General features: G+C 48.6%; 1 protein-coding gene across 6 annotated transcripts in view; it reads left to right on the top strand.

The window, feature by feature from the left end:
* The window catches only part of ptpn6 (protein tyrosine phosphatase non-receptor type 6), a 30,542-nt gene that overhangs the window by 6,669 nt on the left and 1,403 nt on the right, over positions 1–22,470 (top strand). For all 6 annotated transcript variants that reach the window (XM_088620124.1, XM_088620119.1, XM_088620121.1 and 3 more), the window contains 13 exons: positions 3,578–3,772; positions 9,345–9,537; positions 9,723–9,839; positions 10,144–10,266; positions 11,050–11,146; positions 13,593–13,672; positions 15,104–15,250; positions 16,183–16,314; positions 17,484–17,638; positions 18,739–18,806; positions 19,727–19,878; positions 21,001–21,071; positions 22,069–22,195. In XM_088620124.1, the coding sequence (XP_088476250.1) occupies positions 3,578–3,772; positions 9,345–9,537; positions 9,723–9,839; positions 10,144–10,266; positions 11,050–11,146; positions 13,593–13,672; positions 15,104–15,250; positions 16,183–16,314; positions 17,484–17,638; positions 18,739–18,806; positions 19,727–19,878; positions 21,001–21,071; positions 22,069–22,171 (1,633 nt within the window). In that variant the 3' untranslated portion in view covers positions 22,172–22,195. The remainder of the gene's footprint in view (positions 1–3,577; positions 3,773–9,344; positions 9,538–9,722; positions 9,840–10,143; positions 10,267–11,049; positions 11,147–13,592; positions 13,673–15,103; positions 15,251–16,182; positions 16,315–17,483; positions 17,639–18,738; positions 18,807–19,726; positions 19,879–21,000; positions 21,072–22,068; positions 22,196–22,470) is intronic.

Here is a 22,470-nt window from a genome sequence, read left to right as displayed (position 1 = left end):
GAATCAGGACAGACCCACGGCAGGCCTAACGCTGCCGTGCTTGGCGTCGGCCATGTGATCAGGGCGAACAAACCCTCCACCCAGACCCTCAGTCACCAGGAATGAGCCAGGGAGCCAGCTGTGAGGGTGAAGTTGGGGCTGAGAGGCTCCGAGATGCCCTGCGGGTGGGGATTTATACAGGGATTAGAATTTGACCTCCTTCTGGACGTCAGTTTAACAGCCCCTGCTTCTTTAAAAGGTGTTTCTTTCATCCTCCTCGGGGAACGATATCACACTAAAGGAAAGCAGGAAGCCTCCTTCAGTTCAAGCCTTCCTCCTGAAAGAGCTCCTTGCCGTTCCTCCAGGCAGGACTCGGCTCAGTTCATGCCAGCGATTTTGGAGGCTCGTTTAAATTTCAAGCCCAGGAGGCACTTCTTTACACAAAGGGCGGCAGGAGTGTGGAGCACTAGCCAGGCCCTGCCGTTCCCTGGCTTCTCTGAAGGAAGGGCTGGATCAGATCCTCAGCCAAATTGAACTACTAATTGAGGAACGGGCCAGACGGGCCCGAAAGGTTTGATTGCGTTTTTTGCAATGGCCAATCAAGAACTTGGACCGTCAAGTCGGCCAGGGGCAGGTGCTTCAGGGATTTATCTTGGCTAGAAGATCCATCTGCAGCAGGGCTGGAACCCGGTCTTTCGACACAGCAGCGTGGTTTAGTGAGTAAACCATCTGTCTGCTCTCAGGAAGGCGCGGGGGCCAAGCAGGGCTGCCTCCCTGCTTCACAGAACGCGGCGTTCTTTCTCGTCTTGAGAAGTGATAACGAAAAAAGAAAAGATTTTAAGGGCGGATCAAAAAAGGCAGAGAAAAGAGTCGAGCCCATTTGCTAGTTAGTAGTAGCTCATGTGGCTCGTCCAGCAGTTTATTGAAAGGCGCCAGGGTATTGGCTTCAACAACATGGCAGCTTGTTCCACCCTCCCACCACCCTCTGTGTAGAGTAGTTCCTACTGTCCCGATTAGAGGATCTCATCCAGCTGTTTTTTTTTTTAAATACCGGGATATTGATTTCAGCCTTTTTGTGTAAAGTAGCACGTTTGGAGTTTTTGGATCAATTAACTACTACCAAATTGGGCCCCCTGAGTTAAATGCCCTCTTCTTGTCGTCAACTCTCTTAGGAGTTCTGCGTACCCTGTTTCTTTGTTCATCTGCCTTTAACACTGAGGGCCAAAAGAGGTGATTTCCAGAACTTTCCAAAGCCCTCATGAGGGTTTGTGAAACTACCAGCTGTCTTGGACAAATTCATTCTCTTTTGTTTTATTTTTTTTTAACATTTATTGTTGACACATTGACAGGGTATGAATAGGTTGGAACAAAAAATGATCTCCACACCCACTGGCTGCCAGCACAGATCATCTTCGTATTTTTCGTGTGTTCGTTTATTTCCGCGGGACATGCAGAATGCCCAGTTGAAATTTGTTTTTTTGCTACAATCGGCGCTCAGTCGATACAGTCGGGGGCATGCATGCATTTGGAAGCCAAGTGTATGTAAAAAGCTGCATTTTTCAGACGCGTTTTGCAAAAATGAGAAACCCAATCCTGATAAATACGTTCATTAATCAAGCCATCAGGAAGGTATTTTTTCAAGATTTCAGTTAGAAAAAAATACCCCCTTCCAGTCGTGTATTAACGGATAGTGGCTTTGCGGCAGGTACAGCGCTTTTTAGTACTACGGCCACTTTTACTATTATTGCTGAAGTTCATTGCGCAAAATCGGGCCACTTTGATGTGGTTGGAAATGAATAGGTTGGTTTCGAATCCTGGACCACCTACGCACAGTTAAGCACATTTTATTGACGTGTTTTCCACCCCAGATCCGAGGTGTTCTTGTGTTTCAAATGAATAACATCATCTGGACCGCTCATCTTTATCTGGACCTATCGTGGACAAGTGTTTATTCTTCGTCTTGCTCTCGTTTTTACTAATCGTGGGCGACGTTTTAACAGCCGTAACCCTAAACAAAGATATAAATACCACGTGTGAAAAAACCGCTTCATCAAACCCTCCAACAACGTCTCTCCGCATTCTCTTATTTAGGCCACATACATCATGTAGTCCTTTATTTAATGAGACGGTGAAATGTTTATTCCCCCTCTCCCGTGTCGCTTCGTCGGGCCGTCGAAGCACGGAAGGGGCGAGATCCGGTTCAGTTGGGGGAAACTTGCGCGGCGAGTCGAAAGGTGGCCAGACGCTGGGTGCCACCGCGCCCGCCATCTTGTTGCAATGTGGGAAATTTGGAAAGAGATCTCTGGATCCCGACCGACTGAAGGCGAGAAATTAAGACCGCAATGAAAAGGTCCTTCGCTCCCGCTGAAACCATTTCAGGTGCTCCTTAGACCTACATCTGCACCGAGAGATTGGCCAGAGCATCGCCTCCATTTGTAGACTTCGCATGAACTCGCTGTCTGGCGCCCCGAGGTTGCGTGGGCACGGGTGTCCGTGTACAGTGCAGACACGCACTGTGTATAGGTTAACTGGAAGAGGTGAATTCCACGTTGAAGAGTAGAAAGACTATTAAAAAAAAACCGATTTCTGCCGTGCAACCTTCCTGAGGCCATAAACTTGACAAGCATGAAAAAGAGACCCTAGCCGGAGAGACAGTTGTACTTCAGTGTAAATTGACTTCTGCCACACTCTTAACACACAGCTTATTACATGAAGAGGAAATATTACCTTAAAGGAACTGGCTTATATCCGTCCTTTTTTAAACTCATGAAGCACAACTCATGAGTCCAATCCACGCCAATCTTCCGTCCCTGAGCGCCTAGATTTCGACGGGTGACTTTTTAAATACTGTAGGAACCATAGGAATCTAAAAAGCAGAACGTCTCGGTTTATTTTAAGCTGGGCGCTTACTGATCAGAGGTGCGTTTATTGATGTGGCGGGCCCGTAAGGATGGACATGGACAGCTAGAATTGCAGGAGACGCGTCGTTTTTTTCCGAGGGCTTGACTCACTGCCGTGTTTCCTCGGGGCAAGCCGTGCCCACCTGTTGGATGCGACAGGCTGTCTGTAAGCGTATCTTCCAGTCGTTCTTCAATAAACGCGCCGGCGGTTCGCTCGGTAACCCTTTTGCGCTGCTTTTGCTAAAATGGCAAAATCCTGAAATAAGCCCCGAGTGAATAATGTTGTCTAAAATGTGCTGGGAGTCCCCAGTACCGGGATATAGCCTATCCGTGTTCAGGGACGGGAGAGGGGGAAGCGATCTCGTTTTGTAATTAGGCTGCTTTTAACGGGTTTCTCTCGCAATATTGTGATTCTAAAACGCGCATGAAAGGGAGGACATTTCTTTTTGAGAAAACGTCGCCTTTCCCCGCTCTTCTTCAGGGTTTGTTTATCCAAAAGGTGAAATAAAACTTGAGTCACCTGGTCTTCATAGGACAGTGAGCTAGATAATGCGCAGGGTGCAGCCCCTGGCTCTCGTTCTTTAGGGGAAAAGAATATCGGTTTTAATCATTTGAAGGCTGTTTGTATTTTATTAAAATGTTCTGCGGCGCTGCATTCTGCTGCGAGTAAGCCGGCGGTTCGTGTCTCTGTCGCGCAGGGTTGGGGAGCTGGTCACTCACATCCGGATCCAGAACACGGGCGACTACTATGACCTGTACGGCGGGGAGAAGTTTGCCACGCTGTCCGAGCTGGTGGAGTATTACACCGGGGAGCACGGCACCCTGCAGGACAAGGACGGCACGCTGATCGAGCTCAAGTACCCCCTGAACTGCTCCGACCCCACCACTGAGAGGTCCGCCCCCCGTCTGTGTCTGTGCCTGTCCGGCTGTCCATCTGTCTATCTGTCTGTCTGCACATGAGTCTGTCCATCTGTCTGTCTGTCCATCTGACTGTTTGTCCCTTTGTCTTTCTCTCCGTCCATCTGTCTGCATGTGTCTGGTGTCTGTCCATTTGTCTCTCTGTTGGTCCTTTTGATTATGTGTCTGTCTGTCCATCCGCCTGTCTGTCCATCCTTCTGTCCACCTGCCTGCCTGTCCATCTGTCTGTCTGTCCATGTGTCTATACATGTCTATCTGTTTGCCTGTGGCCATCTCTCTGCCTGTCCATCTGTCTGTCTGTCCTTTTTATTATGTGTCTGTCCATCTGCCTGTCTGTCCACCTGTCTGTCCATCTGCTTGCCTCTCCATCTGTCTGTCTGATTGTCTTGTCTGCCTGCCTGTCTGTCTGTCTGGACATGTGTCTGCCTGTACATGTGTCAGTCTGTCAGTCTGACACTGGCCCTGAATGGATTGCAGAACAGCAACCGGGTTCAGTCCAGGGGATGAAGGTGTGTCCTGCACTGACAGGCAGAGAGATCCAAAACGTTCTAGGCCTCAACAGAAAAGACTGTGCGAGGGGACCTGATGCAGTCCTCTATAGGCATTTACAGTCTGTCGAACTATGTGGAAGTGCATTTTGAACTGGGGATGCAGTTTCTTACACAAAGGGTGGCGGGAGTGTGGAGCCAGCCATGCTATTGAAGCAAGTAGCCTGGCTTCCTTCACGGAAGGGCTCCACAGATCAGTCATATTCACGACCAGACTAGGCTCGATAGGCCCAATGTCCTCCTCTTGCTCGGAACCATTCTTATGTTCTGCTGAATCCTCTCTGATCCTCAGCTTTCCTGATCCCAGCTGCCAAGCAGTTATTTCTTTTTTCTTATCTTTTTAACGTGGCAGAACATTATGGTGGAAGTGTGTCGGCCGGCCTCATCAGTTCCCTTAACTTAGTACAATATGGCTCGCTGGGATATTTTTGGGGGTAAAAACTACAACTCCCACCAGGCAGTGGAACACAGCTTCGCCTAAGGCTGGAGGAGGGAGAAAGCTTCATGGGACTTTTTTTTTTTAATCTCCATCTAGAGTGGGTGACAAACACCCACTGCTTACAACCCCGCGCTGGAAGTCATTGATCTATTTACTCTGGCTTTATCTTGCACCGATTCATTTCCAATTCATTGATCCGGCTCCAGATTTCCCTTACAGCTTCGGTCATGCTCATGACTTTACGTGTCCATTTTTACTGTGTGCACAGTAACTCTCTCTCTCTCTATCTCTCTGTGTGTCTCATTTTTGAACTTCCTCTATTCTCTGCGGTTGGAAAATTCAGTCTTTATACTTCTCAAAATCTTGACCAGGCCACCCTCCCCCCCTTCCTCTATCTCTCCCCACCTCCCCTCCTCTCTCCACCCTTCTCTCTCTCTTTCTGTCTTCCTCTCATCACAGTGTTAATGTATTCAAACGGGGATGAGCACGGCTCATGCATTTTGCCGCAGCTGAATAAGGCTTTCTAGGGACTGATCGTGGGGCTATTAGCCAGATCATTTATTGAGAGCTCTTTTGACACGCCATCTGGCTTGTTGGTTTGCCTACGGCTGTGGCGTTATAGAGGGTGGAACAATTTGTGAAGGTAAGCAGCAAGATCATTGGAGCAAATCGGATCGGCCTAAATATACTAGCAGAGGCTTGTAAAAGGGGCAGAGAGCATTATGGCGTGTGTGACTCACCCCCTCCATTCCGAATTCACGCTCCACCCCTCTGGGAGATGCCGATGGGCCGCCAGGTGGATCAGTAACAGACGCAGGAAGTCTTTCTTCCCCTCTGCGATCTCCCGCCCTCGCAGTGTAAAATCACGGTCTTGTCTCCAGACATTCCTGCGCTGTCGTCTTTGTCCAGCGACGCGTTCCTGCAGGGCTGACCCCGGCGCCCAGGGTGTCAGTGTAACCCTTCAGCCTGATCTCTCCCCACCAGTGACACTTGACTGCAGGATTCCCTGAGTCATCCTGTGTGTCGGTCGGATCTCTCCCCCACCAGTGACACTTGACTGCAGGCTTCCCTCAGTCATCCTCTGTCTGCCTAACCTCTCCTGTATCAGTGCACTTTACTGCAGGCTTCCCTCAGTCATCCAGTGTGTCTGTCTAACCTCTCCTGTATCAGTGACACTTTACTGCAGGCTTCCCTCAGTCATCCTCTGTCTGTCTAATCTCTCCTGTATCAGTGACACTTTACTGCAGGCTTCCCTCAGTCATCCTCTGTCTGCCTAACCTCTCCTGTATCAGTGCACTTGACTGCAGGCTTCCCTCAGTCATCCTCTGTCTGCCTAACCTCTCCTGTATCAGTGCACTTTACTGCAGGCTTCCCTCAGTCATCCTCTGTCTGTCTAATCTCTCCTGTATCAGTGACACTTTACTGCAGGCTTCCCTCAGTCATCCTCTGTCTGTCTAACCTCTCCTGTATCAGTGCACTTTACTGCAGCCTTCCCTCAGTCATCCTCTGTCTGTCTAACCTCTCCTGTATCAGTGACACTTTACTGCAGGCTTCCCTCAGTCATCCTCTGTCTGTCTAACCTCTCCTGTATCAGTGACACTTTACTGCAGGCTTCCCTCAGTCATCCTCTGTCTGTCTAACCTCTCCTGTATCAGAGCACTTTACTGCAGGCTTCCCTCAGTCATCCTCTGTCTGTCTAACCTCTCCTGTATCAGAGCACTTTACTGCAGGCTTCCCTCAGTCAGCCAGTGTGTCTGTCTAACCTCTCCTGTATCAGTGACACTTTACTGCAGGCCTCCCTCAGTCAGCCAGTGTATAGACATGAACCTCTTGCCATTCTTTACATCTCTGTGCAGAGCAGAACATGAAGACGGCACAGAAGCACAACAGCTGCTGTGGGGAAGAAAAAAAGAAGTGAATTTTATTAAAACCCCTGTCACATATCACAGAACCATGTGTGGGACCCCACCTGCGTCTAAACCCCCAACATTTTCAAAAAAGGCGATTTGAGTTAATCATCCAGGACTGGTAGGTTGAGGCAGACAGAGAAGTGCCTCATGTTGGAAAAAAGACAGTCAGACTGAAAGAGAGACAGGGAGGGAGACTTTAAAACAGCCATGCTAACTGCCCGTAATTAACGCCTGCTCTGATTTTCTGAAGGCATCAGGCTCCTCAGTCACTGGGGCTTTCAGAAGGTGAAACACAACCAAGAGAATTTGTAAAGCGCTTATATGCACCTGGAATTGTGAAAGTACATTTTTGAGCCAGCAGGGAAGCATCCAAATTTAAGTTCATTCAGTTCATCTGGGCCTGTTTGGTAGTTAGTTGATAATTGATCCCATTAATCTCACCCGGCAGTTTCTTAAAACTTAAAAGAAGGCAGGGTATCAGCGGCAGCTTGCTTGTCCCACTCTCCCACCACCCTTTGCGTAAAGAACCGCCTCCTGCCCTCAGTTGTGAATCTACTTTCATGTAGTTTACGCTCGTGTACTTTGATTCCTTTTTCGCTGTGGATTCTGAAGAAGTCTGCTGGGTTTGTCAGAGCCTTGGAGTATTTTGAATGCCTGGGTCAGATTGTGCAGTTTTTAAGGTTCTTATAATACTATGTGTTAAAGGCCCACTGTTAGATATTTGAAGATGCTTTTTCTGTGCCTATATTATACTGTATATGCTGTATATGCTGTTTTCACCCCCCTATTTCTCTCAGTGCAGTGTATCCCAGCCAACTGGTATGTCTGCATTAAATTCATCACCACCAATACTTGCAGTATTAATGTATTACAGTTAGTCAGCATGTGTGTATTAGTTGCCTTTTCTCTCTCAGTGCAGCATTAATGTGCAGCATAAATGATGTCTGGTCCTGCCTGTAGCACATTAGCTATCCTGGCAGTGATAAGGCAGAATGTCTGTATTATGATACCGTCAATCCATGGCTTTGTATAGTGTTGTACTTTATTACTTAATTTATTATGACAAGAGTATCTATCCCTGTACATCTGGGCAGCCATGCGCTGAGAGAGACAGAGAGTGTTGGGGGCACCAGGCGGGCAGAGAGAGGGCTGAGGGTGAGAGGGGACGAGGAGAGAAAGCAGAGAGAGAGAGATCGAGAGAGAGAGTAAGGCAGTGAGCTATAAATAACGCTTGCTTTTTTCTGCTGTGTCGAGAATCTGAGACCAAATTTTCCAACCGCCAAACAGGAAGTTCAGACGGAGCGAAGAAAAAAAAAAAACAAAACTGAGAAGTCACACTGCTAAATTTACACATTTACACTTTCCACTCGTTTACACGAAACGCGCGCGCGCGCGAACACACACACACCCTTTGGGTTACTCTGGCTCCTACACCAACACCCAAGGCTGACACTTTTCTGTGTATGGACTGTCTGCACCCAGATCCCCAGACAAATCCCGTCCCTTCCCACCTTGTCCTTCTTGGGGGGGATGTTTTCTGTCTCTGCCAGAAGTCACAAGATATAAGATAAGATAAGATCACTTTATTGGTCATATACAATTTCTTGCATTAGGAATTTGTCTTTTCACAGACCCCAGCTTGCTCTCCATGAGAGACACAGACAGGGAGAGAAGCTGGGGGTCAGAGCGCAGGGTCAGTCATTGTACAGCGCCCCTGGAGCAGCTGGGGGTTCAGGGCCTTGCTCAGGGGTGCAATGGAGTAGGATTCCTCTGCCGGCTGCGGGATTTGAACCGGCAACCTTCCGGCCACAGGCACAGATCCTGAGCCACCAAACCACGGCTCCGCCCCAAAATAAGCCCGAACCGCCATCTCCAGCCTCCTGGAGTCATCTTCCTGGTGAGTGTCTGCACCAGGCCTTGCAAGACGCCCACAGACAAGCCGTGGTGCACACCCTGGTGCCTCGTGCCCGTGGTGTGTCGAGGGAGTTTACAAACTAGCCCTGATCCCCTCCCCTCCCACTGCAGGCCTGGGGTACTGTAGCGACCCGTCAGTCAGATAACAGTCTAAATGAATCTCTTCTCTTCCATCCCTCTGTGCCATTGCGGTGTTGCTGTGCTGTAGTGTCCAGTCAGTGACCTCATAATCTGAATTCATTTCTCTGTCCTACTGGAGTGTTACTGTTCTGTGGTGTCCAGTCAGTGAGCTAATAATCTGATAATTTCTCTGTCCTTCTGGAGTATAACTGATCTGTAGTGTCCAGTCAGTGAGCTAGTAATCTGATAATTTCTCTGTCCTTCTGGAGTATTACTGATCTGTAGTGTCCAGTCAGTGAGCTAATAATCTGATAATTTCTCTGTCCTTCTGTAGTATTACTGATCTGTAGTGTCCAGTCAGTGAGCTAATAATCTGATCATTTTATCTGTACTTCTGGAATATTACCTTTACTGCAGTTTCCAGTCAGTGACCTCATAATCTGAATTAATCTCTCTGTTGTCCTACTGGAGTATTACTGTTCTGTAATGTCCAGTTAGCTAACAGTCTGAATTAATATCTCTGTCCTACTGGAGTGTTGCTGTGCTGTAGTGTCCAGTCAGTGATCTGATTGTCTGAATTGGCCTCTCTCCCTTTGTCCTGCTGTTTTTCACTCAGGTGGTACCATGGACACCTCTCCGGGTCCAACGCAGAGAAGCTGCTGTGGGAGAAAGGGGAGCCGGGGACCTTCCTGGTGCGGGAGTCCCTCTCCAAGCCCGGAGACTTTGTTCTGTCTGTGCTGACAGACGAGAAGAAGGACGTGGGTGGGCAGATAAGGGGGCGCGTGTCACACATCAAGATCATGTGTGAGGTGAGAGAAAGAGCGGAGAGAGAGAGACAGTGCAAGGCCAGTGGGAGGGGCAGTGGGGACGCACAGCCAATGGGAGAGGTGGTGGCAGGCGGAGTCATGGCGGTGGGCGGAGCAACTGTGGTGGGAGGGGCCAGAGCATGACAGAGCATGACAGATGGGGCTCTGTCCCCTTTTTTGTCTTTCAGAACGATCGGTACACAGTGGGCGGTCCTGACATGTTTGATACTCTGACAGATCTGGTGGAACATTTCAAACGCAAAGGAATTGAGGAACTAAATGGGACCATGATCTGCCTAAAACAGGTAATAATAAAGGTCATGAAGCAGCGATACCTAGACGAGTTTTACAGCTCGTAATGCAATACTATGCTAATCCAATTGCTGATTGCTAAAAAAATAAAGCAGTGTTTTCTTCACGTCTGTGGGATGAAAAAGAATTATTTGATCAACAGCTCTGTGTTTCCAGCATTACATAGACCTCCATTTCCTTGATTGATCGGTGTTGTATTGTATTGGACATTCTGATGGTCGTTATTGTTAGTCATTGCGGACGTCCGAATGAGATAAAGACGGTAACAGCAGTTCTTCTCGATCTTCTGTGTCCCAGCCGTACTACTCAACGCGGGTCAACGCAGCCGATATCGACAGCCGTGTCCAGGTCCTGGAGCAGACCGCTGGGAGAGAGGACGCCCAGAGCTCCAACAAGGCCGGATTCTGGGAGGAGTTTGATGTAAGATCCACTGGGACAGAAGGGGTGGTGACACAGAGGCAGACGTAGAGTGGGGGCCAAGGGAGATCAGGGGTGTCCACCCTGCAGTTTCCTGCTTTCAAAGTCACCATCTCTTCTGGAGAACAGAGAGAGCAAGAGAGTGTGAAATTGATAAAGAAGAGAGGGAGTGGCAAGGGAGAGGCGGGAGTGGTCAGAGCCTGAGACAGTGTGACATTGGTTAATGGGAGAGGGAGTGGCCAGAGAGAACAGGGTGTGGTCAGAGCCTGAGAGTGTGTGACATTAATGAATGGTAGAGGGAGTGGTCAGAGAGAAGAGGGCGTGGTCAGAGCCTGAGAGTGTGTGACATTAAGGAATGGTAGAGGGAGTGGTCAGAGAGAAGAGGGCGTGGTCAGAACCTGAGTGTGTGTGACATTAAGGAATGGTAGAGGGAGTGGTCAGAGAGAAGAGGGTGTGACACAGAAGACCTGGCTCCCCAGAGAAGACAGGCTAAGTGACTACAGCCTAGCCGTAGAAAATGAAATGACCAGTGAGCAGGAATTGTACAGAGAGAGTGACATTAATGGAGTAACAGGTCAAACAGGTTGTGGGAGTGTTCAGAGAGAAGGGAGCAGAAAATTGAAGATTAAGACAGGAATGGAGGATGGAGAGAAGAATGGGAGAATGAATTTGGGAGGTGCCATTAATTATCGATGGGAAGCACCATATGCCATAATTCCCCGTGTGTCTCCAAGACCCAGTGCATCCCTGCTCAGCCCCAGATCGTGCTCTCTCTCGCTCTTCCAGGCTCTGCAGAAGCAGGAGGCGAAGCTGAGGAAGAGTCGCGATGAAGGGATGAGGCCAGAGAACAAGAGCAAGAATCGCTACAAAAACATCCTTCCCTGTAAGGACGATATTGTCGTTGTGTTCCTGTGAGCAGAAGGTCTCTGCTGCTGTCTTCTGGTGTGACCCTTTCAGCCTCACACCCTGTTTACCACAGAGCGGGTCCTTCTCAAAGAAATGCTCAGATCTGGGTGGTGGAAAATATTCACACTGTGGCGACCTTTCTTGTTGCTGTCGCTGCTGTGCTTCATTTGCATTAATCGCCTGGATGCTGGTAGCTTTAGCGAACCAGTTGAGCTTTGCAGATTGCCCCCAAAGTGGCGTTGTAGAATCTGCTTTGCAAATCCAAGACGCTTTGTAAGACGACACAAGCACCTGGCAGAGGCTGTTTGTTGTAAGACGAGCAAGAGTTTGAGAGGGAGCAGGGAGCAGAAATACGGAAATTTAAGAGGGGGAAACACAGAGGCTGGAGGAATTGTGTATGAAAAAGACTCGGCTGTCTTCGTTGACCATTCGTTTCCGTGGGGAAGGAGTGGCCGTTTAAACATTAGGATATGTGGCTAAAAGTCTAGAATTTAAATCACTGGATGTTGTTTCAGTTGTACAATGCACAACCTTGGACAGGCAATAGATCTTGTTTAGGATGGCAGCCATGTCTGTAGGAGATTCCCAGGCTAAAAGGCATGTCCCACACTGAGAACAGAGAAAATGCTGAGGGGGGACATGATTCGTGTATCCTCAAATCCTCAAAGGTGTTAGAAGAGACAACCCGGCAGGTTTTTACGTTATTGGCAGTGGAGCAGGAATTCAAGGACCACAAATGGAAACTACACAGAAGTGCATTGACAGCCAAGAGTTAGGGGGGGGGGGGTCCATACACAAAGGGTTGCAGGAGCAGGGAACAGGCTCCCCGGCTATGATGGAGCAGAAACCTGGGCTCCTTTCAATAACCGGCCAGAGAAAGCCCTCAGATGCGAGTGGCTGTATCTTTGTAACCTTTCTCACGTTTTATGTTGCAAGGGAACGAGTGCCGGAGCGGCGCAGTGATATTTCACGCCACAGGGCTGCGACGCACGCTGGGCCTGGAGTATAGGTTAGGCCAGGGAAGAAGACTCTGCAGGGCCCAAGTAGTTAACAGGATGTTGACAGAGAGGAAGGCTGAGCGTCTGTGTGCAGGGTTTTTCTCATTTCCTGTTAAATGCAGTGCTGGGGTTGACACCAGGCCTTGATTACTGTACTTCGGTACCGGTACAGGTGACTCACCCTCTTGTAACAATCTGAGGCCGGTGGTAAGGGATCGAACTGAGGACCTGATGACTCACCTGCGTCATCTCGCAGATAGGATGCTACAAATGAAAAAGGAGCACGCAGGCAGAATGCCAGGCTGATTCGAACTGTGCACAGAGGGGTGCGTTTCCTCATTTCGGGGGGCTGGAGAGCTTTAACAAAAGATGATGCGAAGGCGGTCAGGCTGGACCCGAAGTGTTCGTGCGTTCAGAATCACTGCTGGTGGTGGTGCTTCTCTTTGCACTGTGGAAGATAATGCTTCGATGTACAGTTGCTCCTCAGGAAAACCACATCCGTGATTTGGGGTGGCAGTCCTCGCGCTCTTCAAGATCGCAAACAAGAGGAAGCCGTTTTAAGGCTAATCAGCGTTTGGTCGTTAGCAGCTAATTGGCATGAGGATCTAAGCCAGGGGATCGGCTTCAACAACGGGGCTGGGCAGCTTGTTCCCCCCTCCCGCCACCCTTTGTGTAAAGGAGAGCCGCCTGTTCTCAGTTTCAAAGGCACTTTCACGCAGTCCTCGCTTGCGTCCTCCTGGTTCTTGCTTCGCTGTCGATTCTGAAGCAGTACACTGGGTTGACTCTGTCAGTGTCTTTGAGGGTTTCGGAGCATGTTTAAGGTTCTCTTTTTCTTCTCTGTTGGACTTTCCTTTAAGCCCAGGAATCAGTATCACTAGTCTTTCATACCAAAATTGTACTGATAATAGCAGATGTAGACTAAATGTCACAGTGTCACTGAATACCATTGGGAATCCATTGGGAAAGGAGAGAAGAGTTGTTTGTCCCCAAAAATTGAACTTTTCTGAATGAATCCACATGACTGGTGGTTATAGAGGCTGTAGAGGGCAACATGGTGGGGCAGTGGAGAGCATTTCTGTCTTGTAGCGCTGGGACCCTGGGTTCAATTCCCGGGGTGCTATCTGTGTGGAGTCTGCATGGTCTCACCGCGTGTTCACTGACTTCCTCCCACAGCCCAAAGATTAGAAAGTTAGAAAATGCATGGGTGCTGACTATGGGAGAAGGAAATGATTGCTTTCCAAGATCCAGTGCCCAATCGCCTCATAAGAGGTGGCAGATCGGTCCTGATTGCTAAAATACACCGGCCATGCCAGCCATAAACACATGCGAATAGGGGGTAAATCGGGTAATTTCTGTTAGTCTGCGTGGCGGCGTCAGTCTGTCCTTGTGTCTGTGGTAACTCTCTCTCTCTCTCGCCCTCTCCAGTCAATGACACCCGAGTGGTGCTGGAGTCTGGAGACCCCAATGTCATCGGCTCGGACTACATCAACGCCAACTATGTCAAAGTGAGTCTCTCTCTGCTCGTTGGCCTGGAGCTCCCAAGAAATGCACAGTAAACACTAAGCCCCTGTTGTGGCGCAGAACGTTCTGAGAGAGTGCTGGATTCTGTCTCCTGCATTGGAAATCCTTCAGTAGCGCTCCAGCGCGACTCCAGCTGGTCTCTAATAATGCCGCGAACGTGCTCTGATAGTTAAGGAACGGGGTTCCAGTGGGACGCCAATAACTCTGCAACATCAATGAGAGGAGTTAATCTTAACCAGCAGGGCTACCACCCTGTGGTCTGGTCCCATCAGATCGCAGGACCAAGGCAAGGCCTGGCATCTTGGTGGGGACTGTGGACACTCTGTTGTAGGATGAGGCCGTAAACAGATGTCCTAACTGCTTGGCCATCACTGGTCAATTAGTATCATTAACTCTGCTCTAACAGTAGTTAGTACAGTCGTTAACAGTAACATAACAGTAGTTAGTGAACTGTGTACTGGGTATTATGTACTGTGTATCGTCTTATCACAATAGGAGTGCTCTCACCAATTTCCTAGATAAATTCTACTCTTAGGTAATTGCTTCTCCTTTACAGATCTCCTTTACAGATCCCACAGTATTGTTAAAGAAAGAATGTTAACTAGAAAGAATGTTAACTATTACTCTAATGTTACTTAGTTCAATGTATTATGTGTTGTGTGCTATGTTGTTACCAGTAGTTAGTACTAAGAATAGCAGTGTTGTCAGCAGTGTCCTAGATACATTCTGCTCTAAAGTGAAGTAATTCCTCTCTCTCCCTGATCTGGAGCAGAATGGCTTCTGTGTGTCACTTAGGTGGGGCAGCATTTCAGGGGTGAGCGAAGCAGGTTGCAGGTCCTCTCCTATATGGCAGGAGTTTTAGGATCCTTTGGGATGCTGTTGTAAATGCAACAAACACGTATTCTAATTAAAACTACGGGCGGCAATTTCGGATTGTTGGACTGAATCAGGAATCCCTCATTGATTGAGTCAGTTACAGAAATCCCTGCTTTGTCAGAAACATTCCTGAGATGATCTGCAAATACTCTGATCACAGAAGTCAGGGACTCCACTCGTACAGCAAGATCCGGCATGGCCTGGCTGTGATTTCGCTGAACAGTTCCGAATTGATCCACCCTCCCGTTTCCTGACCTCTTTATCCAGTTCTGGGTCGCGGGGGGGGGTGCAGTCTATCCCAGCAAGCAGCCGGCACAAGGCAGGATACACCCCGGATGGGACGCCAGTCCATCACAGGGTGCACACAGGCACAAACACACACACACACACACACACACACACACAGTTTTCCCAGAAGCCTATTGACCTGTTTTGAATGTTCAAATACGGTAACCGGACTCAAATGTCAGCCTGCAAATGCCGCTATGTTAGTCCGCGGAGCCTCTGAAGACAGCCCGTCGATTTCGTCCTGTCCGCAGAACCTCGTCAGGGAGCCCGGGGATCAGAAGGTCTACATCGCCACGCAGGGCTGCCTGCAGACCACAGTCAACGACTTCTGGCAGATGGTGTGGCAGGAGAGATCCCGGGTCATCGTCATGACGACCCGAGAGGTGGAGAAAGGCAGGGTGAGTTGGACCCCCGTTCTTCCGATTCCCCACTGTTGAAGCCTATCTACCCCTCTCCAGGTCCAGGGAATGTGCTGCTATGGCGAAAAGGCTATATAATGCTGGGACTGCCAGCAGTCGAGTCGCCCTGCGACTCAGCACTGGCAGCCCCACTGGAGCTCAGCAGGTGTGAGCCTGGCCAGTACCTGGAGGGGAGACTCCTGGGAAAGCTGAGGCTGCTGCTGGAAGAGGCGTTAAGGGGGCCAGGAGGGGGCGCTCACCCTGCAGTCTGTGCGGGTCCTCATGCCCCAGTATAGTGACGGGGACACTAGACTGTAAAAAGGCGCCGTCTTTCGGATAAGACATAAAACCGAAGTCCTGACTCTCTGTGGTTGTTAAAAATCCCAGGGCGTTTCTAAAAAAATTAGGGGTGTTAATCCGGCATCCTGGCCAAATTTCCCCCTGGCCTTTAACAATCATGGCCTCCTAATAGTCCCCATATCTGAACTGGCTTCATCACTCTGCTCTCCTCCCACTGAGAGCTGGTATGTGGGGAGAGTACTGGAGCATCATCCAGGTGGGGCTGCACACTGGTGGTGACAGTGGGATTCCCCATGACCTGTGAAGTGCTTTGAGTGGTGTTTCCAGAAAAGCGCTACAGAAGTGCAATAAATGATTGTCAAATGAATTAATAATAATAATATTGACGTGGTGCTCCCAACAAAGAGATGAAATTGATGCAAAGATCCTCTCTGCTAGTTACCTTGAAGGGCACGGTGCTTCCATATCTCTCAGGACAATCTAGCTTCTCTTCTGCCCCAAGAACCCAGCGAAGGTCAGAAACCAGGAGGTATCCGATCGGGGTTTCCAAGTTGAACGCAGACCCGAGAACTGAGATCGAAGGTGCCGTGAGATCCCGGTCTGCAATGCGGTTGCCTTTTCTCGCCCTCCAGAACAAGTGCGTTCCATACTGGCCAGAACCGGAGGGGACGAAGGAGTACGGGAACTACCTGGTCCGGAATGTATCCGAGCGCGATGCCACCGACTACAAAATCCGTATTCTGGAGATCTCGCCCCAGGACGAGGTCTGTGTGTGTGTGTGTGTGAATATGTCGCAGATCGGCCCGCGCGTCACGGTTGTCTGGTGCTGGAAACGCTAGCCGTTCATCCTTTGCAGCAAGGGGACAGTGGGAGGGGCTGTGGGCGACCACTGGTGTGAGGTCAGCAAGAACCCGAAAGAAAACAGAAACAACAAAGGAAAAATACAAAATGCACCGTTTAGTCAAGTTCATGCAGAGCGGCGCACAGGCTGGACCCCGTTAGAGAGTGGGGGGGAAGCCCCCCGCTTGGCTGGATTTGCCCTATCTTGGGGGGTCCAGTCTAGATGAGCAGGCAAGGCCAAAATAAAAACTCCCAACTGGGGAAGAAGGTCAGCCTGCCTCGGTATAGACGCAGGATAGAACAGGCTAAATGAAACGGGAAAATAAAAAGAAGGAAACTGGTTGGGTACAATCCCCCTTCCGGGACTGCCGGTGTGTACTGATCCTCCCCTTCCGGGGTAGCCCTGCTCGTCCTCTTCGGAGGAGGTGCTCAGTGTGCCTTTAAAGGAATCGCAGCTGCACGCGCTAATCAAAGACGGGCAGCAGCTGTGATTCCAAAGACGAGGTTCCAGATTCCACACTGAACAGGTCCCTCGCGTGTGGGGCCACAACGCGACTTCTTTAACAACATCGTCGCGCTGAGTGCATTCTCCACAGTTCACGGCTGTGCTAGACACTCCTCCCACACGAACACATCCACAGCAGGGAGACTCCCATTCCAAAATGACTGCACAGTAAATACTCATTTTTAATAAAGAATAATATGCTAACACTACAAATGCACGAACTCTGCAAGCAGCTGACATAAACAAGCTGAAGATTATTGACTTTTCCAGTCAGTACTTTACACTGGCTCTCGTTTGGGTGATATCTTAAAACTGACTGGACAAAAGGCTGGACTGTCAAGACATCATTGCTGTGATCATCACAAGTGAGACTGGGTTCATAATGTGAGTCCTCATGTGTCCATCTTGACCTTACTCAGGGTTGGACAATCAGTACTTGATCACTGTGATCATCTCGAGTGACACTGGGTTGATATTGTTTGTCCATCTTGACCTTGGTCAGTGTTTGGTGATCAGCATGCTAGTTCGCTGATCCGTGTGACAGTGGATCAGCGGGCATGAAGTGACCCAGCCCTCTCCCTTTCTCAGAGTGAAGACACCAGGGAAATCTGGCACTATCAGTACCTGAGCTGGCCTGATCATGGTGTCCCCTTAGAGCCAGGTGGAGTGCTCAGCTTCCTCACCCAGGTCAACAACAAGCAGCTGGAGATCCGTGGGGCTGGACCCATGATTGTGCACTGCAGGTACCCAGAGACCCAGCACAGAGTTACAGGGAAGGAGGGAGCAGACCTCAGGCGGCTCACTGAGTTGCTGGCCAATTTAACAAGTAATAGGTTTATTCCCTGCTGAAAAGAGAAGGAAGAAAACACAACGTTTCGGCTGAGGAGCCTTCTTCAGGTGTGAGGGCTCCACGGACGAAACGTTGTGTTTTCTTCCTTCTCTTTTCAGCAGGAAACAAACCTATTACTTGTTCCTTTGCAGCCTACGCATGCTGACGCAGCTGCCTACCTGAGCTATTGGCCAGTTTGTTGTGTTGACCTTGAATAAGAGAAAGAGACTCAAACCAGACTTTTATCAGTGGGTGTGGACAGCTGGCTGTGAGAAGAATGATCATTTCAGAAGGAATTCTGAATGCTTTTCTCTTTCATAAGTCTCTTTATTAACCTCCCAAAATATTTCTTGTATTTTAATCAATTAAAAAGTTTCCTCTTTTAAACACAGTTCAAAGGAAACCTGCAGCACAAAAGGTTGATTGTGTAACGAGTTGCCTGGTACTTAATTCCTTCGTCTTTGATTTGCAATCTGTTTGTCCTGTCACTCCTGGGGAGAGTATTGGCAATCTGCAGCACAGCATGCCTCCAAATATTTAAATAGCAAAATTGCTGGTGGGGGGTGTAGTTTTTTTGCAGTGTATTGTGAACAGCTCAACCTACCCTGCTTGTGACAACAGAGTTTCAGAGATGCTGTTTGCAATGTAATACCATTTTCTGAGCTCTTTAAAAGATAGTTGTTGTTTTTTTACATGTACTGTATTTGTAATTGCTTACTTTTCAGTAATGCTGTATTAATCTCAAAATTCATCTTCTTGATAATGAAAAAGTATACATTTCACTGAAGGGTGATATTTCTATGTAATATAATAGCAAAGAGTATTTATAGAGTACAGAATGAAGTCTGCTCAATGTCCTTAAAACGAACAATTCAGACAACCGAAACAAAATTTCCGGTTGTATCAAAACCTCTATAACGAAAGCAGTGTCCGCTCATGCTGTGTTTGCAGTCGGTAGGTTGATAGTTGATAGTCTGTTCTTGCTGAGCTCACTCGATTTGTCTCCCCCTACAGTGCTGGAATAGGACGAACCGGCACCATTATTGTCATTGACATGCTGGTAGAAACCATTGACACCAAAGGTAAATATCTGACTCACCGTGGACACATCATGGCAATATTGTTTGTACATGAGCTTACGTAGTGTGCAAAATGCTCTAATCCCAAAACAATGACACGGTTAGAAAAGTAAACTGTAGTTCCCACAAAACCACAGCTAATTTAATAGTTATGAGATTAAACACATTGTGGGATTGTGAGTGTTGGTATAGTTATAAGGAAGAAACACTTTTATAATTATATCCTTACAATTATAAGCACTTTTTTGGACAGTCCACTCAAATGGGGATCCCCTCCACCACCAGAGTGCAGCCCCATCTGGATGATGCTCCAGTCCTCTCCCCACACACCAGCTCTCAGTGGGGAGGAGAGCAGAGTGATGAAGCCAGTTCAGAGAGGGGGGTTATTAGGAGGCCATGATGGGTAAAGGCCAGGGGGAAATTTGGCCAGTACACGGGGGTAACACACCTACTCTTTTCAAGAAACACCCTGGGGTTTTTAATGACCCAGGAGACAGGACCTTAGTTTTATGTTTCATAAGAAAAACGTTTAATACGTTTTATGTTTATACTGTACACCTTTTGTACAGTACAGTGTCCCCGTCACTATACTGGGGCATTAGGACCCACACAGACTTCAGGGTGAGCACCCCCTACTGGCCCCACTAACACCTCTTCCAGCAGCAACCTCAGCTTTCCCAGGAGTCTCCCATCCAGGTACTGACCAGGCTCACACCTGCTGAGCTCCAGTGGGGCTGCCAGTGCTGGGTGATACAGCTGCCGGCTGTTTGCTGCTAGCCAAACCAGAGGGAGTATATTTCAATATGAGCTCTCAAATGCCCCCCCCCCCGAAAAAATAATCAGGAAGGTTTAACTGCCCTGTCCACGAAAGAAAGTGTCCTTGTTGTGCGTGATGCGTTCAATGAGACGGCTCGTGTTCGCAGGGCTGGACTGCGACATTGACATCCAGAAGTGCATCCAGATGGTGAGAGAGCAGCGGTCGGGGATGGTGCAGACCGAGGCACAGTACAAGTTCATCTACCTGGCTGTGTCCCAGTACATCGAGACCACCAAGAAGAAACTCGAGGCCTTGGGGGTAAGAGAGAGCTCGTGCAGGGCGAACTGTGACGGACTGCACCGAGGAGGGGTGACTACTGCAGATTATTGTTTCTGTCAAAATCAACTTTATGTCAAAGAGAACATCTCACATTCCAATATATTATACATTATATGATACGATATGAACATATATATCATATTATACATTCCAACAGAATGTCAAACTAACATGAAAGAAAAACTTTCCCCATCAGGTGACTGTCCATTATCAGTCAGTGCAAGCAGATGTCACAGCAGCAGATGCAGCAAGCGCTGTACTGAAAGATATGGAGGAATTCGGGGAGGGGAATGAAAGGAGTGATAAATGCTGTTGTCACGCACAGACTTTCTTCCTGCTGAATGACATTTTCACATCTGCGGTGTTACACTGACCTCTGCTGGACCAAATGATAAATCATTTTCAGTAGTACTTTTTTCGTGATCGACATCTCGCCAGGAAGTCACCTAGTTTACACCCCTCCCTGTGACAGTCCTCCTTCACTGCTTTGCTAAACATCAGGAAAGGGAACCACCTACAATCCCCATGAGCCCTCAGTAAAGAGCTTTGGGATGAAAAGTCTTGTGGGAGTTGTAGTTTTAATTTTTAACAGCAGGACAGTACCAGATAGCGGACATATGCATCCTGCACCCCCTAGATCTGAGAAATGTAACAGGAAGTGGCGAAGGTGGGTTCCCGAGTTTCAAATTTTTTTAAAATACAGAAATGCCCACTCTTTTAGTGAGTCGGGCGTAGTGTAGAAGAGGGATCTGTTCTAGAAACCAAAGCTGAAAGTACTGATGTGTCGCTTAGTGTGTATTTGGCTCTACAGATGTACCTATTCTGGGACATCACACTATGCCTGGGGCAATCAGTACAGAGTATGCACCTCCAATCCTTAACAAGTGTCAAATATTCTTGACATAAACACTGATAAAGAACACAAGGCAGAAGGAGAGGAGTCTATTTGGCCTGTCTGGTAGTTAGGAACTAACTGATCCTAGCATATCATCCAGGTGTTTCTTGTAGGAAGCCAGGGGTCTTGGCTGTGCCTTAAGAGCAGTGATTGTGCTTTTTTTTTATTCATTCTCTCTTCTCATTTTTTTTTCTCCTGTTTTGCAGTCCGCCGAAATGGAATACGGCAACCTCTCCTTCCCAAACAAGCACACGAAGGCCAGCCGCAAAGTGTCCAAGTGAGAAGACTACATTTCCCATGAACCCGCACCCTGGCGGTGCCTGTCCCAGGCCTGTCCCAGGCTGTGCTGCTGCCTGCTGCCCTGACTCCCTGCCTTTGTAGTTGCAGTCTTAGCCAATAAGAAGAGTCTGCTATTGGCAAAAACACACTGGTTGTTGCTCTTAATATATATTATATGACAATGATGGCAGAAGAGGGAGAAAGAACACCCTGGGGAATTGCAGGGAAAATCATTTTAAACTATAATATTCTCAGCAGCAGCATGGTGGCACAGTGGTTATCATTGCTGCCTCACAGCTCTGAGGCCCTGGGTTCAATTCCTGGGGTGCTGTCTGGGTGGAGTTTGCATGGTCTCCCGTGTTTGTCTGGGTTTCCTCTGGGGGCTCTGGTTTTCTCCCACAGTCCAAACACATACTGGATGGTTAATTAATTAATTGCCAGCAGCCATATCACCCTGCAGCTCACAACTGGCACTGGAGCTCAGCAAATGTGAGCCTGGCCAGTACCTGGGTGGGAGACCTCCTGGGAGAGGAGCTAGAGGGGCCAGCAGGGGGCGCTCACCCTGCGGTCCATGTGGGTCCTAATGCCCCAGTATAGTGACGGGGACACTATACTGTAAACAGGCGCCGTCCTTCGGATGAGACATAAAACTGAGGCCCTGACTCTCTGTGGTCATTAAAAATCCCAGGGCATTTCTCGAAAAGAGTAGGGGTGTTACCCCAGTGTCCTGGCCAAATTTCCCCCTGGCCTTTACCCATCATGGCCTCCTAATAACCCCCCTCTCTGAACTGGCTTCATCACTCTGCTCTCCTCCCCACTGAGAGCTGGTGTGTGGGGAGAGGACTGGAGCATCATCCAGGTGGGGCTGCAGACTGGTGGGGGTGGAGGAGATCCCCATGACCTGTAAAGGGCCTTGAGTGGAGTGTCCAGATGCCCACACTGATGACAATGATGTTATTATTATCAGTGAAATTCCTAATAATTATTAATTCCAGGAATAAAGAGGAGGTGTATGAGAACCTTGGAGGGAAGGGGAAGAAAGATGTGAAGAAACAGAAATCGGAAGAGAAGAAGAGTGGCTCCGTGCGCAAGAGATAAGAGAGGAAGAGGCGAGAGAGAGAGGTGAGGCACACAACGACAGAGGGAAATAAACTACATTTCCCACAGTGCACTCGTTTCCTCCCACACTTCCTGTATTTTACAGGACTATGCTTTTTCTATAAGCGTGGAGGTCTGAAATGTTATTGAATTAAAAAAAAGAAAGGAATTTGGCTCTTTTAACAGCACAACAAACTGCTACACCCATAATGCTCAGCTGGCAGGGAAACCGGTGAGGTCAAAAGCCAAGCGGGGGGAGGCATCGTAGGAGCTGTGCTCTAATTTTCTTCAAAAGGAGC

Source organism: Lepisosteus platostomus, chromosome 25 (assembly GCF_059453375.1).
Source record: "Lepisosteus platostomus isolate fLepPlt1 chromosome 25, fLepPlt1.hap1, whole genome shotgun sequence".
NCBI classification, from domain to species: domain Eukaryota; kingdom Metazoa; phylum Chordata; class Actinopteri; order Semionotiformes; family Lepisosteidae; genus Lepisosteus; species Lepisosteus platostomus.
Note: the sequence above shows the minus strand (reverse complement) of the source record. Positions and strands in the feature narration are given on the sequence as shown.